Source organism: Phoxinus phoxinus (assembly GCF_949152265.1).
Source record: "Phoxinus phoxinus genome assembly, chromosome: 8".
Taxonomy (NCBI): Eukaryota; Metazoa; Chordata; class Actinopteri; order Cypriniformes; family Leuciscidae; genus Phoxinus; species Phoxinus phoxinus.
This window is the reverse complement of record NC_136883.1, coordinates 28,252,658-28,266,020: the sequence shown is the minus strand read 5'-3', so window position 1 is coordinate 28,266,020 and position 13,363 is coordinate 28,252,658. Positions and strand designations below refer to the sequence as shown.

Genomic DNA, 13,363 nt, shown 5'->3' with positions numbered 1-13,363 from the left:
GACGTATTGCAGATGAGCTAACACTCTAAAAAATACGTCCAGATGTAAACGTGCACATCAAATAGACGTCTCCGAGACGTTCGTACGTGTGTTATCTGGGTTTAAGTACTAAAATGACTAAATTAAAATAAAAAAAAATTAAAGCTATATAGAAATATATAAAAAGCTGACAAAAGCACATGACACAATTACTAAAATTAAAAAGAAAAAAAAAGCTCATTCAAAATAAAATTAAAAACTATAATAGTAAAATAACACTGCATGACACTGAAAGAAAATAGAAACAACTAGTTTATTTTTTACTTTTAAACATGATGGAAAATTAGAAAACATCAATAACAACAAACGGGTAATTCACCCATTCTTCATTCGAGTCATGACCCCAGTTAACCTGAAATTACCTTTGGAATTTGATATTTTTGCACTATTTTTATGCTTTTTTAAAATAATATTCTGATTGATTTCTCATCTATGTCTGATACTGCTTTCACATCACAAATATGTAGAAACCTGCGAAATGAATCAACATATATTTGATGTTTTTTGCCTGGTGGGACTTTTCTGCATTCAGAAATACACAAAGATGACACAAACAAAGCTTGACATAAGGCACACACCTACACCACCACAACATGAATGTGAACACCCTGCTGTTCAGCAAATTAAAATGTGTCAATGAGTAATAATAAACAACCATATAACAGATACTGTTAGTGTGTAGTGCTGATACAAGTGATGCACTTTGCATATGCGGTCACAACTTAGCTTTATTTGCAAGCTGCACAACCTGTTTTTCTTCTGAATGTGCTACAAACACTGCTAATAATTACAGCATTGTTAATGGTTAGAGAAAACAGGACGTGATGTCAGATGGAGGGTTTTGACCAGTTGGCACTGAGTGATATGATACTGTTGTAGACGGCAGCACACATTCCATTCAAAATCAAGTTAAAGGGCATATAATATTCCATTTTCTGAAGTCACGTTACTTGACTGAGCTGGTGATGTGCGCAAAACATCCTGAGACACTTTAGATTTTTCCTAAAACACTTAAAAATCATTATGCATTATGCTCCTGAATCCATCTACCGACACAAACAGCAAGTAATCAATACATCAGAATCACACTGACAACAAACAGTGCCATTGATGCTGCAAGTCGATGTGCAACCTATTAAGCGAGAACGTGGCTACTAGACAAACCACATAGGCCTACAGTGAAGCGTACTTTACAGCAGTTAGTTGCAGTGCACTCGCTCACACGCAGTTCTACACTAAAAGCGCCAGCTAATAACAGGAAATGTTCTCAAAACTTCACCTGACATCTGGAAAGGTTCTGTCAAAGTTACAAACATTCTTCCAGTTATGTTAATAGATGGTTCCTTACAGGTCTTTAATAATGCTCTCAAACGTTAGCACAAACATTTCATTCATACATTTTTCATGAAATGTTTTATTCAAGATTTTAGTTGGACGTTCGTCTTTTTTTTTGGAAACCTTCCGAAATAACGTTTTCATAACTTAATGGCAACGTTAGCAAAACATTCCCTGAACTTATTTTTATTAGCTGGGTACAAAAACGCCTGGACCATCTCGCCACACTTACGGCTAAAAAAAGTTTACAAAAATTAAAACGAAAATTGTCTAGTCATTTACGCACTCTCGTGTCGTTTCAAACCTCTATGACAGGAACACACAACAGAAGATATTTTAAAAAAAATGTCAGTTTTTTTGTTTTGTCCATACAATTACAATGAAAGTCATACCGGTTTGAAACGACAAACTTTGACCGAATTTTCAATTTTAGGTGAACTATAACTAAGTCTAAAATGTTCACTTCCATCTCACACGTTGATGCCATGAATGAGGAAAAAAACGCTCAGGTTGAGGAAAAATGTAGCAGCTGAGATTTATAAAACAATCAGCGGTCTGTCATTCTTTTTCAATATGCTAGCAGGCACACAATCACACCCAATGCACAGTTATTGCTTAAAAGCAGGGCACGTATATCTGACGTGTACACTTTGATAAAAGCAAAGGAAACAAAAAATAAATGTTTGTGTGTAAATCTTTCAAAGAATCACCAACTTACTGGTGAGATTATGAATGCAAAACAAAAATCAAGTGTTTCATTTCAACAGATAAGAGCAGCAAAGCAAGCATGTACATTACACCCACATACCTTATGTTAACATGCCCACACTGAATGACAAATGTTACAGTCTCCATAGAGTGACAATTATATCTGAATTATTCACATGTGCCTCTTTTGTCTGTACATTTACTTACAAATACGATACATCAAATTAGGACCCTGCGCACAGCTTTGGTTCTACTCAGAACCCCTCTGTATACACCCTCGGCCATCTTTCTAAAAGACGATATCAATGTAAACCTCAATCCTGAGTGCCAAAGCTGCTGTACTTTAGCATAAAACATCTGTAAGGAGCTGATCTTTATATTACAAGTAATACATCTCCTCAAGCGGTCACTCCCTTTTAATTCCTCTGGGTCTGAAAGTGGCCCCGTAAATGGCAAAGGCACTGGACAGATGAGGACAGCCATTCTGATCTGATTTTCAGAATCATGTGACCACCGCAACATGCTGTTCCTCAGTGGTCCCTGCAGCTGGCCTCTCCTGGTTGCTCATCTTTCCTGGGGAGAGGTCAGGGTGAGCGGGACGCCGAGGGCTGCAGGGGACGGGTTTGTGTGTGGGGGGGGGGCATCAGCCCTGGAGGTCATCAAAGCAACCGTCACACACTCGGACGGGCTTCTTGGAGGAGGGCGTCAGGGCGTTGCGGGCCGAGCATTCTGCGCAGAAGATGTTGCCGCAGTGTCGACAGTGGTGCTGGGGGAATAGAGAGAGAGAGAGAGAGAGGTCATGATTCAGGTCAGGTGGTTAAGTTAGGTTTAGGTTAACGTGACTGATTAATAGAATGGAAGTGGTAAAAGTTAGATCCTGTGATTGTTAGGGCTGCGTATCAGAATTTATTTGACTCAAAAGATTTTATTCACAATCTGATTTGGGTACGGATTAATTTAGAGATATTTTAGTTATTCAGATATTTCTTTCTGATGCACATTTTGGAACTTTTATTACCATCTTGGTGTTACAAATCATATATTTCTACTGTTTCCATACAGTTCACCAAAATGTGAATACTTTTTGTAAAATGTAAAATATTTTATTCAGTAAGACATGGGACATATCACATAAATGTCTGACCTATATAATATAATATAATTATTCTATTATATGTAAAGCACTATTTGTAGCATACCTCCCGTCATGCAGGTTAGGTGTTTATGTGAATAAATGATAATAAATTATACTATTATTATTATACAACTGAAAAAAGGCATGGATTAAACTATCGATGATGGGATTTTAGGAAAATTGGTATCAGATAATTCAATAAACATAATAAATCAGTGGTCCTTAACTGGTTTGGCCATGGGACCAACATTTTCCCAATTATTATTACGCTGTACCCGAATCTGCCCAAATTCATAGAAATGTGTATTTATTTATTTATATATATATATATATATATATATATATACACACACAGACACAATTCAATTTTGTGACACAATTCACAATTGCTTTTAAAAACCAAGTACTTAAAGGTGCAGTGTGTAAAAAAATATGTATATGATATTGCATTTCTGTCAACAGATCCTCCTAAATATTACACAATGCACCTTTAAAATACACATAAATTGTAAGAATATCACTACCACTGATGAATAAACAGTATAAGGTAAGGCTATTAAATAGTAGTCCCAAACTAGTTTTTGATAATAATAAAAAAGTTAGTAAGTTGGTATAACCCAGTCAATCAAATATAGAAAATAACAAACTAAGTGAAAGTGGTAGTTTGCAAACTACAGTAACTATTATTTTATAGGAACTTTCTGGTGTAACATGACTCGTAGCATGCTAATAATTTAATATGCTCTTTATACAGCGTGCGTCTGACAGGATAGGACAGTTCGTTTTTCTGAGGTGAGAGACTTTTTATTTTCGCAACAAGTTAAGAAAACAACACTCGAATAATGACTCTGCTGTCAGATGAGATGTTGTCACGCTATATGTCAGTTACTGAATCAGGACAACACGTTTTTCTCAGGCACGCTTTACTTAAACTGCGTCTGGCAGAAGAGTCAACAGCTTTCACGCACGTCTTTCAAAATAAAATCCTCACACCAGAAAAACATTTAGGATTACGTTTTTTTTATTGTTGTGGTTTCATTGACTACACACTCCGTGACCCACTTTTGGGTCGTGACCCACCGGTTGAGTAACACAGGGATTGATCATTAACACAGTATTGATCTCATTCTTTGATTCATTGGAGCGGCAGCTTCATGTGAGCGTGTGTGAATGCATGGTGCAAACCTTTCTGATAGCGAGAGAGAAGCCTTTCCCACAAGCCATACAGTTCTGCACCTCGTGATCTTCCGCCCACTTCCGTGTGAGGGACTGCGACTGTTTTATCTGGAACAGGAAAAAGGAGTCACATATGACTAAATGCTAAAGTTTCCATAGCTAGGGATCCCAAACAACATTGTAAGGTCATTCAATTCATTGTGTCTGGTGTTGGGGTCAGTCTGACCTGTAAAGACTGGTTTTCACGACCAAGCTCCTGCATGGCGGCCGTGGTGTCATCCAGTTTCCTGCGCATCTCCACCATCTTAGCCTGAAGCTTCTCAATCTCACCCTCACCCTGGACACACCTGGAACAGGAGCGACAGCATGAGCGACAATTCAAGTTCATGAAAAAAATATGACTGGACTTAAAGGGTAACTGTTGCCAAAATTTAACCTAGGCTCTTTTTGTTAATCTACCCGACTCAAACTTTCGTGTAAAAGCATAATTAGAATGGAAACACCAATTTTAAGATTTTAGCTCAAAATGCCTTTTGAATGGGAGTGCTTCTATGATAGCATTTTTAAAGCGCTATTTTTAAAGCGCTAAGGCGGCGCGACAACATAAAACTGTGCTCGAAGTATCACCAGGGGCTCTACACATGAACTTGAGCATTGACTACATTGTTTGTGTACATAAAGTTTACTAAAAAGAAAGGTTTTGTACGACTCACTTTATCAGTTAGTGTTTCCGGTGGCTGGAATTTTGTCAGTCAAAAGTAGTCGATCTCCGAATGCAACGTAACATGAGGAGAGTAAAGATGGAAAGCTCCTAAAGCTTGTTTCCATATAAATTCTAAGTGTCTAAGTTATCATGCTTTTCATTGGAATCACAAGTTCATGACATTTCCTCATTTCGCCACTTTAAGGAAACGCCTAAAAGTGGCGTTTCCATTCTAATTATGCTTTTACACAAATGTTTGACTCGAGTAGATTAACAAAAAGAGCCTAGGTTCAATTTTGGCGACAGTTACCCATTAATGGTTAATGAATGGTCACTTTCTGTTTGTTTATTTAGGCCTAAAAAAATGTCTAGAGCCATCAAACCTCTCGAGCAGTGCACGTCTCTCGTCCTGGTTGTTCTGGACGGTGGCCTCCAACACGGCGATCTCCCCTCTCAGCTCATCCGTCTGTTTCTCCAGCTCACCCACTCGCCTCTGGCTGCTCTGCCACTCGCGCTTCAGCGTCGCCACATTCTCATTTAGTGCCGTCACCTGCAGATTAATCTTCACCTCAGCCTCTTCCTTCTGCTTCTCCACCTCCTCTTTAGCCTTCACTTCAGATGCCTAAAATGAAGAAATTAAAACTTTTCTGTGGAAAATTTAGAAAGCAATTTTGCTAAATAAGTCGGCAATAGAGGTTACTTACGTACTAATCGTAAATCATAATAAATATTAATATTAACAACAATAAGAGCTATTATAAATATATAATATAATTAATATAATAGTATAATATAATATGGTAACACTTCACAATACGGTTCATTAGTTAACATTAGTTATAATGTATTAACTAACAATGAGCAATACATTTGTTACAGTATTGATTAATCTTTGTTAGTGTTAGTTAATAAAAATAAATAAAGCTGTTCATTGTTTGTTCATGTTAGTTCACAGTGCATTAACTAATGTTAACAAATCCAACATTTGATTTTAAAACGTATTAGTAAAAGATTAAATTAATATTAACTAAGATTAATAAATGCTGAAAAAGTATTGTTCATTCTTAGTTCATGTTAACTAAGGTAATTAACTAATGTTAACTAATGAACCTTATTGTAAAGTGTTACATACAGGTGAAACCCGAAAAATTTGAATATCGTGCATAAGTTAATTTATTTCAGTAATTCAACTTAAAAGGTGAAACTAATATATTATATAGACTCATTACATGCAAAGTGAGATATGTCAAGCCTTTATTGGTTATAATTTTGATGATTATGGCTTACAGCTATGAAAATTTGGGGTTTTCATAAGCTGTAAGCCATAATCATTCAAAAACTTCTGCACGATATTCACATTTTTCGAGTTTCACCTGCAATATAATATAATATAATCCGTACCAATTGCTGGTGTAGTTTGTCGGTCTCAGCTTTGAGCAGCTGCTGTTTTTGTTTGATGGAGTCTCTGGTCTTCTGATGCTCTCTCTGCTCCTGTTCCAGAGATGCTTGAGCTGCTTCTACTTTCCCCTGCTGCTCCACCTTCTGCTGGATCAACAGCTGCTTCACTGCCTGAAGCTCCTTCAGCTCCTGCGACATACAAACCATTATCCCAGTTATAAACACATAGTGGGATTTGAATCTGCACTGTTTCTGGTTACAAGCCCAGATCATCAAACCATGCTGCATAATGCACAAGAGTTCAAAAGTCATCAAAAAAAACTGTAGGATTAAAAAAAATAGACAATGGTGCTGTATGTCATTCTGAGGTGCATTTACGTTCATGTTTTGTGGGCTGATTCAACGGTCGTCTTGTACTTTACACTCAAATTTATCAGGATAGATACATTACTATTCAAAAGGTTTGGGAAAAGCAAGGACATTCAGCTAGGACACATTTAATTAATTGTAAGTGACAATAAGGCCATTTATAATGTTACAAAATAGTTCCATTTCAAATAAATGCTTTCTATTAAACAAAGAATCCCTAAAAAAACGTGTCCTGGTTTCCACAAAAATATTAAGCAGCATGACTGTTTTCAACATTGATAATAAAAAGAGTTTCCTGAGCACCAAATCAGCATATAAGAATGATTTCTGAAGGATCACGTGAGACTGGAGTAATGATGCTATAAATTCAGCTTTGCATCACCAGAATAAATTACATTTTAAAATATATTCAAGTATAAAACAGGTATCTTAAATAATAATATTTTACAATTGTGTTGTTTTTATTGTATTTTTGATCAAATAAATGTAGCCTTGGTGAGCAGCAGAGATTTCATTTAAAAACTTGTTTTTTTCAATCACAAAGCTTTGAACACTAGTGTACAGTCTCACACAAAGGTGAAATATTTCACCATTCCAGAGATGCCATTATAGACGTACCCATCTGTCATGATTAATTCATTCAGTAACCAAGAATGTATAAAAATAGGTCACTGAAATAAAGTAATTTTGGCTTGACATTTAATCTCAACATGAGGGTGCCTATGAGGCAATTCATAATAATAGTAACTTTTTTTACAATGAAAAAACAGTGCACCTTTAAACAAGTTGCTTTGATTCATAAATGTGTATATAAAGTGGGGTTAGAGGTCAACAGACTGACCTTCTCATTCTTCTCGGCCAGAGCTTTGAGATCAGCAGACAGTTTGTTTTTGTCCTTTTCCAGAGCGCTCTGGCACTCTCTCAACTCCTCGCATTGAGCTTTCTCCTTCTTCAGCTGCTCCTCTGTTTGTTCCTGTAAAAGACACACACTTCAGCTGAACAACTCGACTTTTCCATAAACATTCTGAAATTACATTCTCCGTGTCTGTGTTGATAAGCAAATTAAAACTATGACTATTCCTGGCTAGAACAGAAGGTTGTGTTGATTCACTGAGTCTGGAATAAAACAGAACAGAGTATCGGCACACAATCGAGCCCGGTGGCATTTATTCCCGTAACTTTCACACCACAGAAAAACCTGTGGTTCAAGGCCTTGCCTGAGGGCACAATGGTTATAACTCAAAAATCTGTAGCATATTTTGTTACCTGTTGTTTCTGGAGTTTCTGTAGAGCCTCCACCTGCTGTTTGATCTTCTCGTCTCTCTTGCCGAGGTCTTTCTCTAGCGTTGTGCGGCCCGTCTTCAGCTCCTTGATCTGGGTTTCGTGAGCACTAAGCTGGTTCCTATTGGCCACCAGCTCTTCCTGAGCTAGAGCCAGCTTCTCCTCACACACCTACATGGCAAATATAATCAGATACTGCACATAATCATTTATTGGGATGTTCTTGTACTTTATAAAACAGACCTTGAGGTCCTGGCGTACAGCAGAGAGCTCGGACTCTTTGCCGTAGTAATCAGACTGAATGGTGGCGAGACTCTCTTTGGTGCTGTCGCTGGTCTTCTGAAGCTCTGAGCACCGATTCGTTTCAGATGTTAAATCTTTAGACAGCGCCGTCACCTGCTCCGTCAGCTTGGTCTCCTCTTCGGCCTGAAACACAATTCAATGTTATTTGAAGAAGTAGTTCAGTCATAATGTCCAACAACATGTCATATTCAAAGGCAACATCAACCCAAAATGTTTAATTCTGCCATCATTTACTCGCCCTCATGTTTTTCTGAACCCATATGTCTTTCTTTCTTCGGCAGAACACAAAATAAGTAATCTTGAAGAATGTTAGCAACCAGTTTTGGTTCCCAACATTCATCAAAATATCTTCTGGCATGTTCGACAAAAGAAAGAAAGTTATTCAGATTTGGAATGACACAAATTTTTACTTTTGGGTGGACTATCTTTTAAGAACAGGAAATTAAACAGTCGATTTGGGTGAGTTAAGAGTACTATTATGTGCATTTTATGACACATTAGTGTGTAAGAAGACTGTACGTGCCTTCTTAGCGAGGGAAGCCTGCAACTCAGACACTTGTGCCTTATGTTTCTTCACTTCCTGGCTCAAGGACCCCTGCGTAGTCTTCAGCTCTGCCTGTAGCTGCTGTGCACTCTTTTCTTTCTCTTTCAGTGTATCTTGAGATTGTTTTAGCTGAGTGTTCAGCAAGGTCAGCTGAGATTGTAGACCCTTTTCTGCCTAGAAAATTCAACAATTGTGAAATATCATGATTCATCTAACATGGGGTTAATGTTTCCTTGAAACTTAACAATAGTTATATTTCACAATCTTACCTCTATCGATTTCTCAAGCAGACCTTTAACATGGCTGAGCTCTTTAGAAGTGGTGTCCGTGTTTTTCTGAAGTTCTTGCTGTGCCTTCTGATAAATTTTCTCCTTAAAATGAGAGAAAAGCTGATAATTAAACTTCTTTTTGAGATTTTTTTTAGCTTGAAAACTGTTGCCAAATGTATTGAGATGTGTTGTACAATGCCATAACTTTCGTTTATTTTTGTACATGCACAAGTTTCCAAACACTTTTTGATGCCAAACTCTGTCATGTGACTCACCTTCTCTTCCAAAGTGGCCTTGCTGCTCTTCTTTTCTTTCTCCAGTTGAGCCTGGCTCTCTTTCAGGGCTTTAGAAGCTTTGCTCAGAGCCTCTTTCACTGTCGCCATTTCTTTAGTCTGAGCTTCCTTCTCCTCCTGAGCTTTCTGGAGATCTGCACTCAAACCCTTAACTTTCTTGTCCAACTCTGCCTGCCGCTTCTGACTCTCCTGAGACAGTTTCTCCAGGCTGGCCTGCAGGGTCACACGCTCCTGCTCTGCCTTGTCCAGCTGTTGTCTCGTTTCGGAGAGGGCTGAGGTTTTCTTCTTTAACTCCTCTTGCTGGGTGGCAGCTCTGAAACAGAACGGAAAGGGAAGATTGACAAGTCACGTCTGTGATCTATACTCATCAATATTAAAGGTTTGAGGTTGGTGTTTTCTTTAAATGTTTTTGAAAGAAGTCTCTTTTAATCACCAAGGCTACATTTATTTGATCAAAAATACTATTGTGAAATTTAAAGTAAATTACATTCTAGGATAACTATAATTTATTCATATGTAGTTAAAGCTGAATTTTCGGCATCATTACTCCAGTCTTTAGTGTCACGTGATCCTTCAGAAATCATTTAATATGCTGATTTGGTGCTCAAGAAACGATTTCTTATTTTCAATGTTGAAAACAGTTGGCTGCTTAATATTTATTATAATACAACCGTGAGACTTATGATCAAAAGAACAGCATTTATTTAAAATAAAAATGTGTAACATTATAAATGTCTTTACTGACACTGACACAATTTAACACATCCTTGCTGAATAAAAGTATTTAAAATTCTGCCCCCAAACTGTTGTGCTAGTATACTCCTAAAATTAAGCACACACACACACATATAAAAGGTATAATCTTTCTCTTCCTGGAAACTAAATAAACTATGTATGTATGTATGCATGTTAATGTTTGTTTTTAAATCAGAATGAACCCTTCGATATGCCCCACTCTAACTTCCAGTTTCAATAGGAAATACACAAACATAGAAACAAAAGCTGTTCCAAAACAAAGATATTTCAGTCTTTAACATTGCACATTTTCCAATATGAAGTACCTACCCTTGTTTTTCAGAGTCTAAAAGACGGTTCAGTTCCTTCGTCTTCATCTCCAGCTCACTGATCTGCTTCTTCAGCATCTGCTGCTCCTTCTGAGCTTGTTCCCTTCCGGAGCGAAGCTCAACTATCTCAACCTCAGCTTTCTATGTCCGACAAAAAAAGTATTTCTCAATCAAGTAAACATTCCAAATAATTATTAGCAAGTAAATAGTCAATAACAAACAGCAAAGAAATCAATCAAGACCAATTTCTTGTCAACATTGTTGTATGATTGACGTTTGACATCTAACACACAACAGGCGTGAAGCATTTCAAAAATGAAGTCATGGTGACAAAGCAGAAATGTGCTGCAGGGACGCTGACCTTGGTCTGGGTCTCCAGTGTCTCTATCCTCTGCTCTGCAGTCAGCAGTTTGTCTCTGCTGTCTTTCAGACAGGTCTCCAGCTGAGAGCTCTGCTCCTGCTTCTCCTGCAGCCTGCGGCCCTGCTCCTCCAGCTGAGCCTGCACTTTACTCAACTCCTGCGCAAACACACACAAAAAACACTTCTGTGAACTTACAACCCTCGTGACACTCTTCTATTTGACTAATACAAATATAATAGGACCAAATGGCGTCACATCAATAGTACATACGTGTTGCTTGTCTTGCAGTGCATTCTGGGCAGTCTCTAGATGGTTCTCTAAGTCGGCTCGCTGAGCAATTTTTGCTGCTTCTGCAGACAATAGCATCTCTGTCTTGGCTTTCACCTAAGAAAAAAAAAGGCATGAGGTTTTTTTTAGATTATTCAGTGATGATAATTAAATATTAATAAACTTGACCATAAGAAATCAGTAGACTGGGATAAACGCAAATAAAAATCACTCTAATGTCTTTAATCACTCTAATCACTTTGCATTAAAGGTACAATATGTAAGAATTTTGTATCAAAATATCCAAAAACCACTCGCACAGTGTTATGTATTTCTTTCAAATGTGTACTTACATTATCCTAAATGTTTCCAAAAATTTGTGAATTCAGAGAAATTCACAATTTTAAATAGTGTTAAATAATTTTAGAATAATCCCTTGTCACTTGTCGCCTGTCAATGACGTAATATCCGTGTTATCTCTGTTTTCTGCTTGTACTGCCATAGTAACCATGGCAACAGACGTGGACAACTGTGCTACGTCTAGCGGCACGCTCCCGCTGTTGTTGTTTCGCTCAAACATTATGGACCATGGCAAGACTTTGGGACAAAAGTAGAAATAAAACGAGGATCAATATCAGAATGGCGTTTTCAAGATGCCGAGAGCTCCACGACAAACTTCGACTTGACAGAGCTTCACGAGTCACGACTTGACAGAGACGCCGCTCTTGCATGCACTTTATTAGACAGGTGAGCAATTGTACATAAAACGAATCAATGTTATATAGCTCAACATGATGAAATGTTAGAATATGATCAGTATGTTATTCCAATGTTGATCTACCTTACTGCTAGTCTCATATAGCCAACAAACTAACACATAGAATAACATTATAACTTTCAAAACACCTAAGTGCAGTTTAGTATGATAGTGTTACGTTAGACCAAGTAAAACAGCGCTGCGACAACTCAAGTTTAATTTGTCAAACAAACTGACCTGTGTGAATAGTAATTCAGCACTTGCGTGTAGTAAATGTCCTTATTCCTTTATATCCGCGGGACTTGCGTGTGGCGCTGATATCTGTCTCTCATTAGCAATCGCGCCCAGCTTCATACCACAGTCATGTTAAAAAACATGAATGTTTTCACTCATCCATAAACATTACTAGATCCATGACGACAAGTTCCATGATTCCGCTTATCACTGCGTCATCAATCTACGCCTTTGTTATTGTAATAGGTTAGTGACCCATAGCGGTGAAAGAAATTACATATTGTAGCTTTAAGAGGTGCATCAATTTTTGTTCAAGATCTTATCAACTAATACAACACAAGTACCTGTGTGTCTAGCTGGACAATCTTCTCTTTGCTCTCTGTGAGCTGAGTGTTAAGTTCAGAGATGTTGGTCTCTAGGCCCTGGCACCGGTCTTGCGCTGAACGCAGGTGGGTCTTCTGCTCCTGTACCTGCTCATGAAGGTTGTCCTGAGCCTGTTTGTGGCTCTCTGACTGGTTCTTGAGCTTGTCAGTAAGCTGCGTAATCTAAATTAACACATGAGTGGAAAGCTAGAGTCAGATTCTGCCCTGTTCATAGAGTAGGATTGTCTAGTAACACTATTGAAGTGTCCAGTACTTGTTCCTGTAGTGAATGATTTTTCTCCTGAAGTTGGTTCAGCACAGCTGCCTCTCCTTCCCCGGCCTGGATCTTAGCACACAGATCCTCTCTCTCGGCCTCCAGCTGGCTCACGCTGTCCTTACTCTTCTGCAGCAGAGCTTCAAGATTCTGGATCTTCTGGTCCTTGTCCCCGATCTGACGCAACACCTGCTCCAGGTCGTTCTGCATGGGAAGGTCAAAGAAACGTGTATGTTACATGGTTTCCAAAAGAATATTAAGCAGCACAACTGTTGATAATAATACAAAATGCTTCTGCAGATTTCTGAAGGATCATGTAACGCTTAAGGCTGGAATAATGATGCTGAATATTCAGTTTTACCATTACAGGAATAAATTACATTTTAAAAGATATTTAAAAAGATATTTCACAAATTATTATGTATTATTTCTGATCAAATAAATGCAGCCATAGTGATATATATATATATATATATATATATATATATATA

General features: G+C 37.8%; 1 protein-coding gene across 2 annotated transcripts in view; it reads right to left on the bottom strand.

Moving 5' to 3' along the window:
* Nucleotides 1-273: 273 nt before the first annotated feature.
* eea1 (early endosome antigen 1) overlaps nucleotides 274-13,363 on the bottom strand; it is a 29,811-nt gene continuing 16,721 nt past the window's right edge. The window contains exons 14-29 of one of the 2 annotated variants that reach the window (XM_079621715.1): nucleotides 12,873-13,076; nucleotides 12,581-12,781; nucleotides 11,249-11,362; nucleotides 10,979-11,134; nucleotides 10,619-10,758; nucleotides 9,536-9,866; nucleotides 9,261-9,362; nucleotides 8,971-9,165; nucleotides 8,388-8,570; nucleotides 8,130-8,315; nucleotides 7,705-7,836; nucleotides 6,498-6,683; nucleotides 5,480-5,718; nucleotides 4,620-4,740; nucleotides 4,403-4,501; nucleotides 274-2,848 (exon numbers count right to left, since the gene is read on the bottom strand). In XM_079621715.1, the coding sequence (XP_079477841.1) occupies nucleotides 2,726-2,848; nucleotides 4,403-4,501; nucleotides 4,620-4,740; nucleotides 5,480-5,718; nucleotides 6,498-6,683; nucleotides 7,705-7,836; nucleotides 8,130-8,315; nucleotides 8,388-8,570; nucleotides 8,971-9,165; nucleotides 9,261-9,362; nucleotides 9,536-9,866; nucleotides 10,619-10,758; nucleotides 10,979-11,134; nucleotides 11,249-11,362; nucleotides 12,581-12,781; nucleotides 12,873-13,076 (2,712 nt within the window). In that variant the 3' untranslated portion in view covers nucleotides 274-2,725. Of the gene's footprint in view, nucleotides 2,849-4,402; nucleotides 4,502-4,619; nucleotides 4,741-5,479; nucleotides 5,744-6,497; nucleotides 6,684-7,704; nucleotides 7,837-8,129; nucleotides 8,316-8,387; nucleotides 8,571-8,970; nucleotides 9,166-9,260; nucleotides 9,363-9,535; nucleotides 9,867-10,618; nucleotides 10,759-10,978; nucleotides 11,135-11,248; nucleotides 11,363-12,580; nucleotides 12,782-12,872; nucleotides 13,077-13,363 lie in introns of those variants that run through there. The other variant, XM_079621716.1, reaches the window with a different exon arrangement.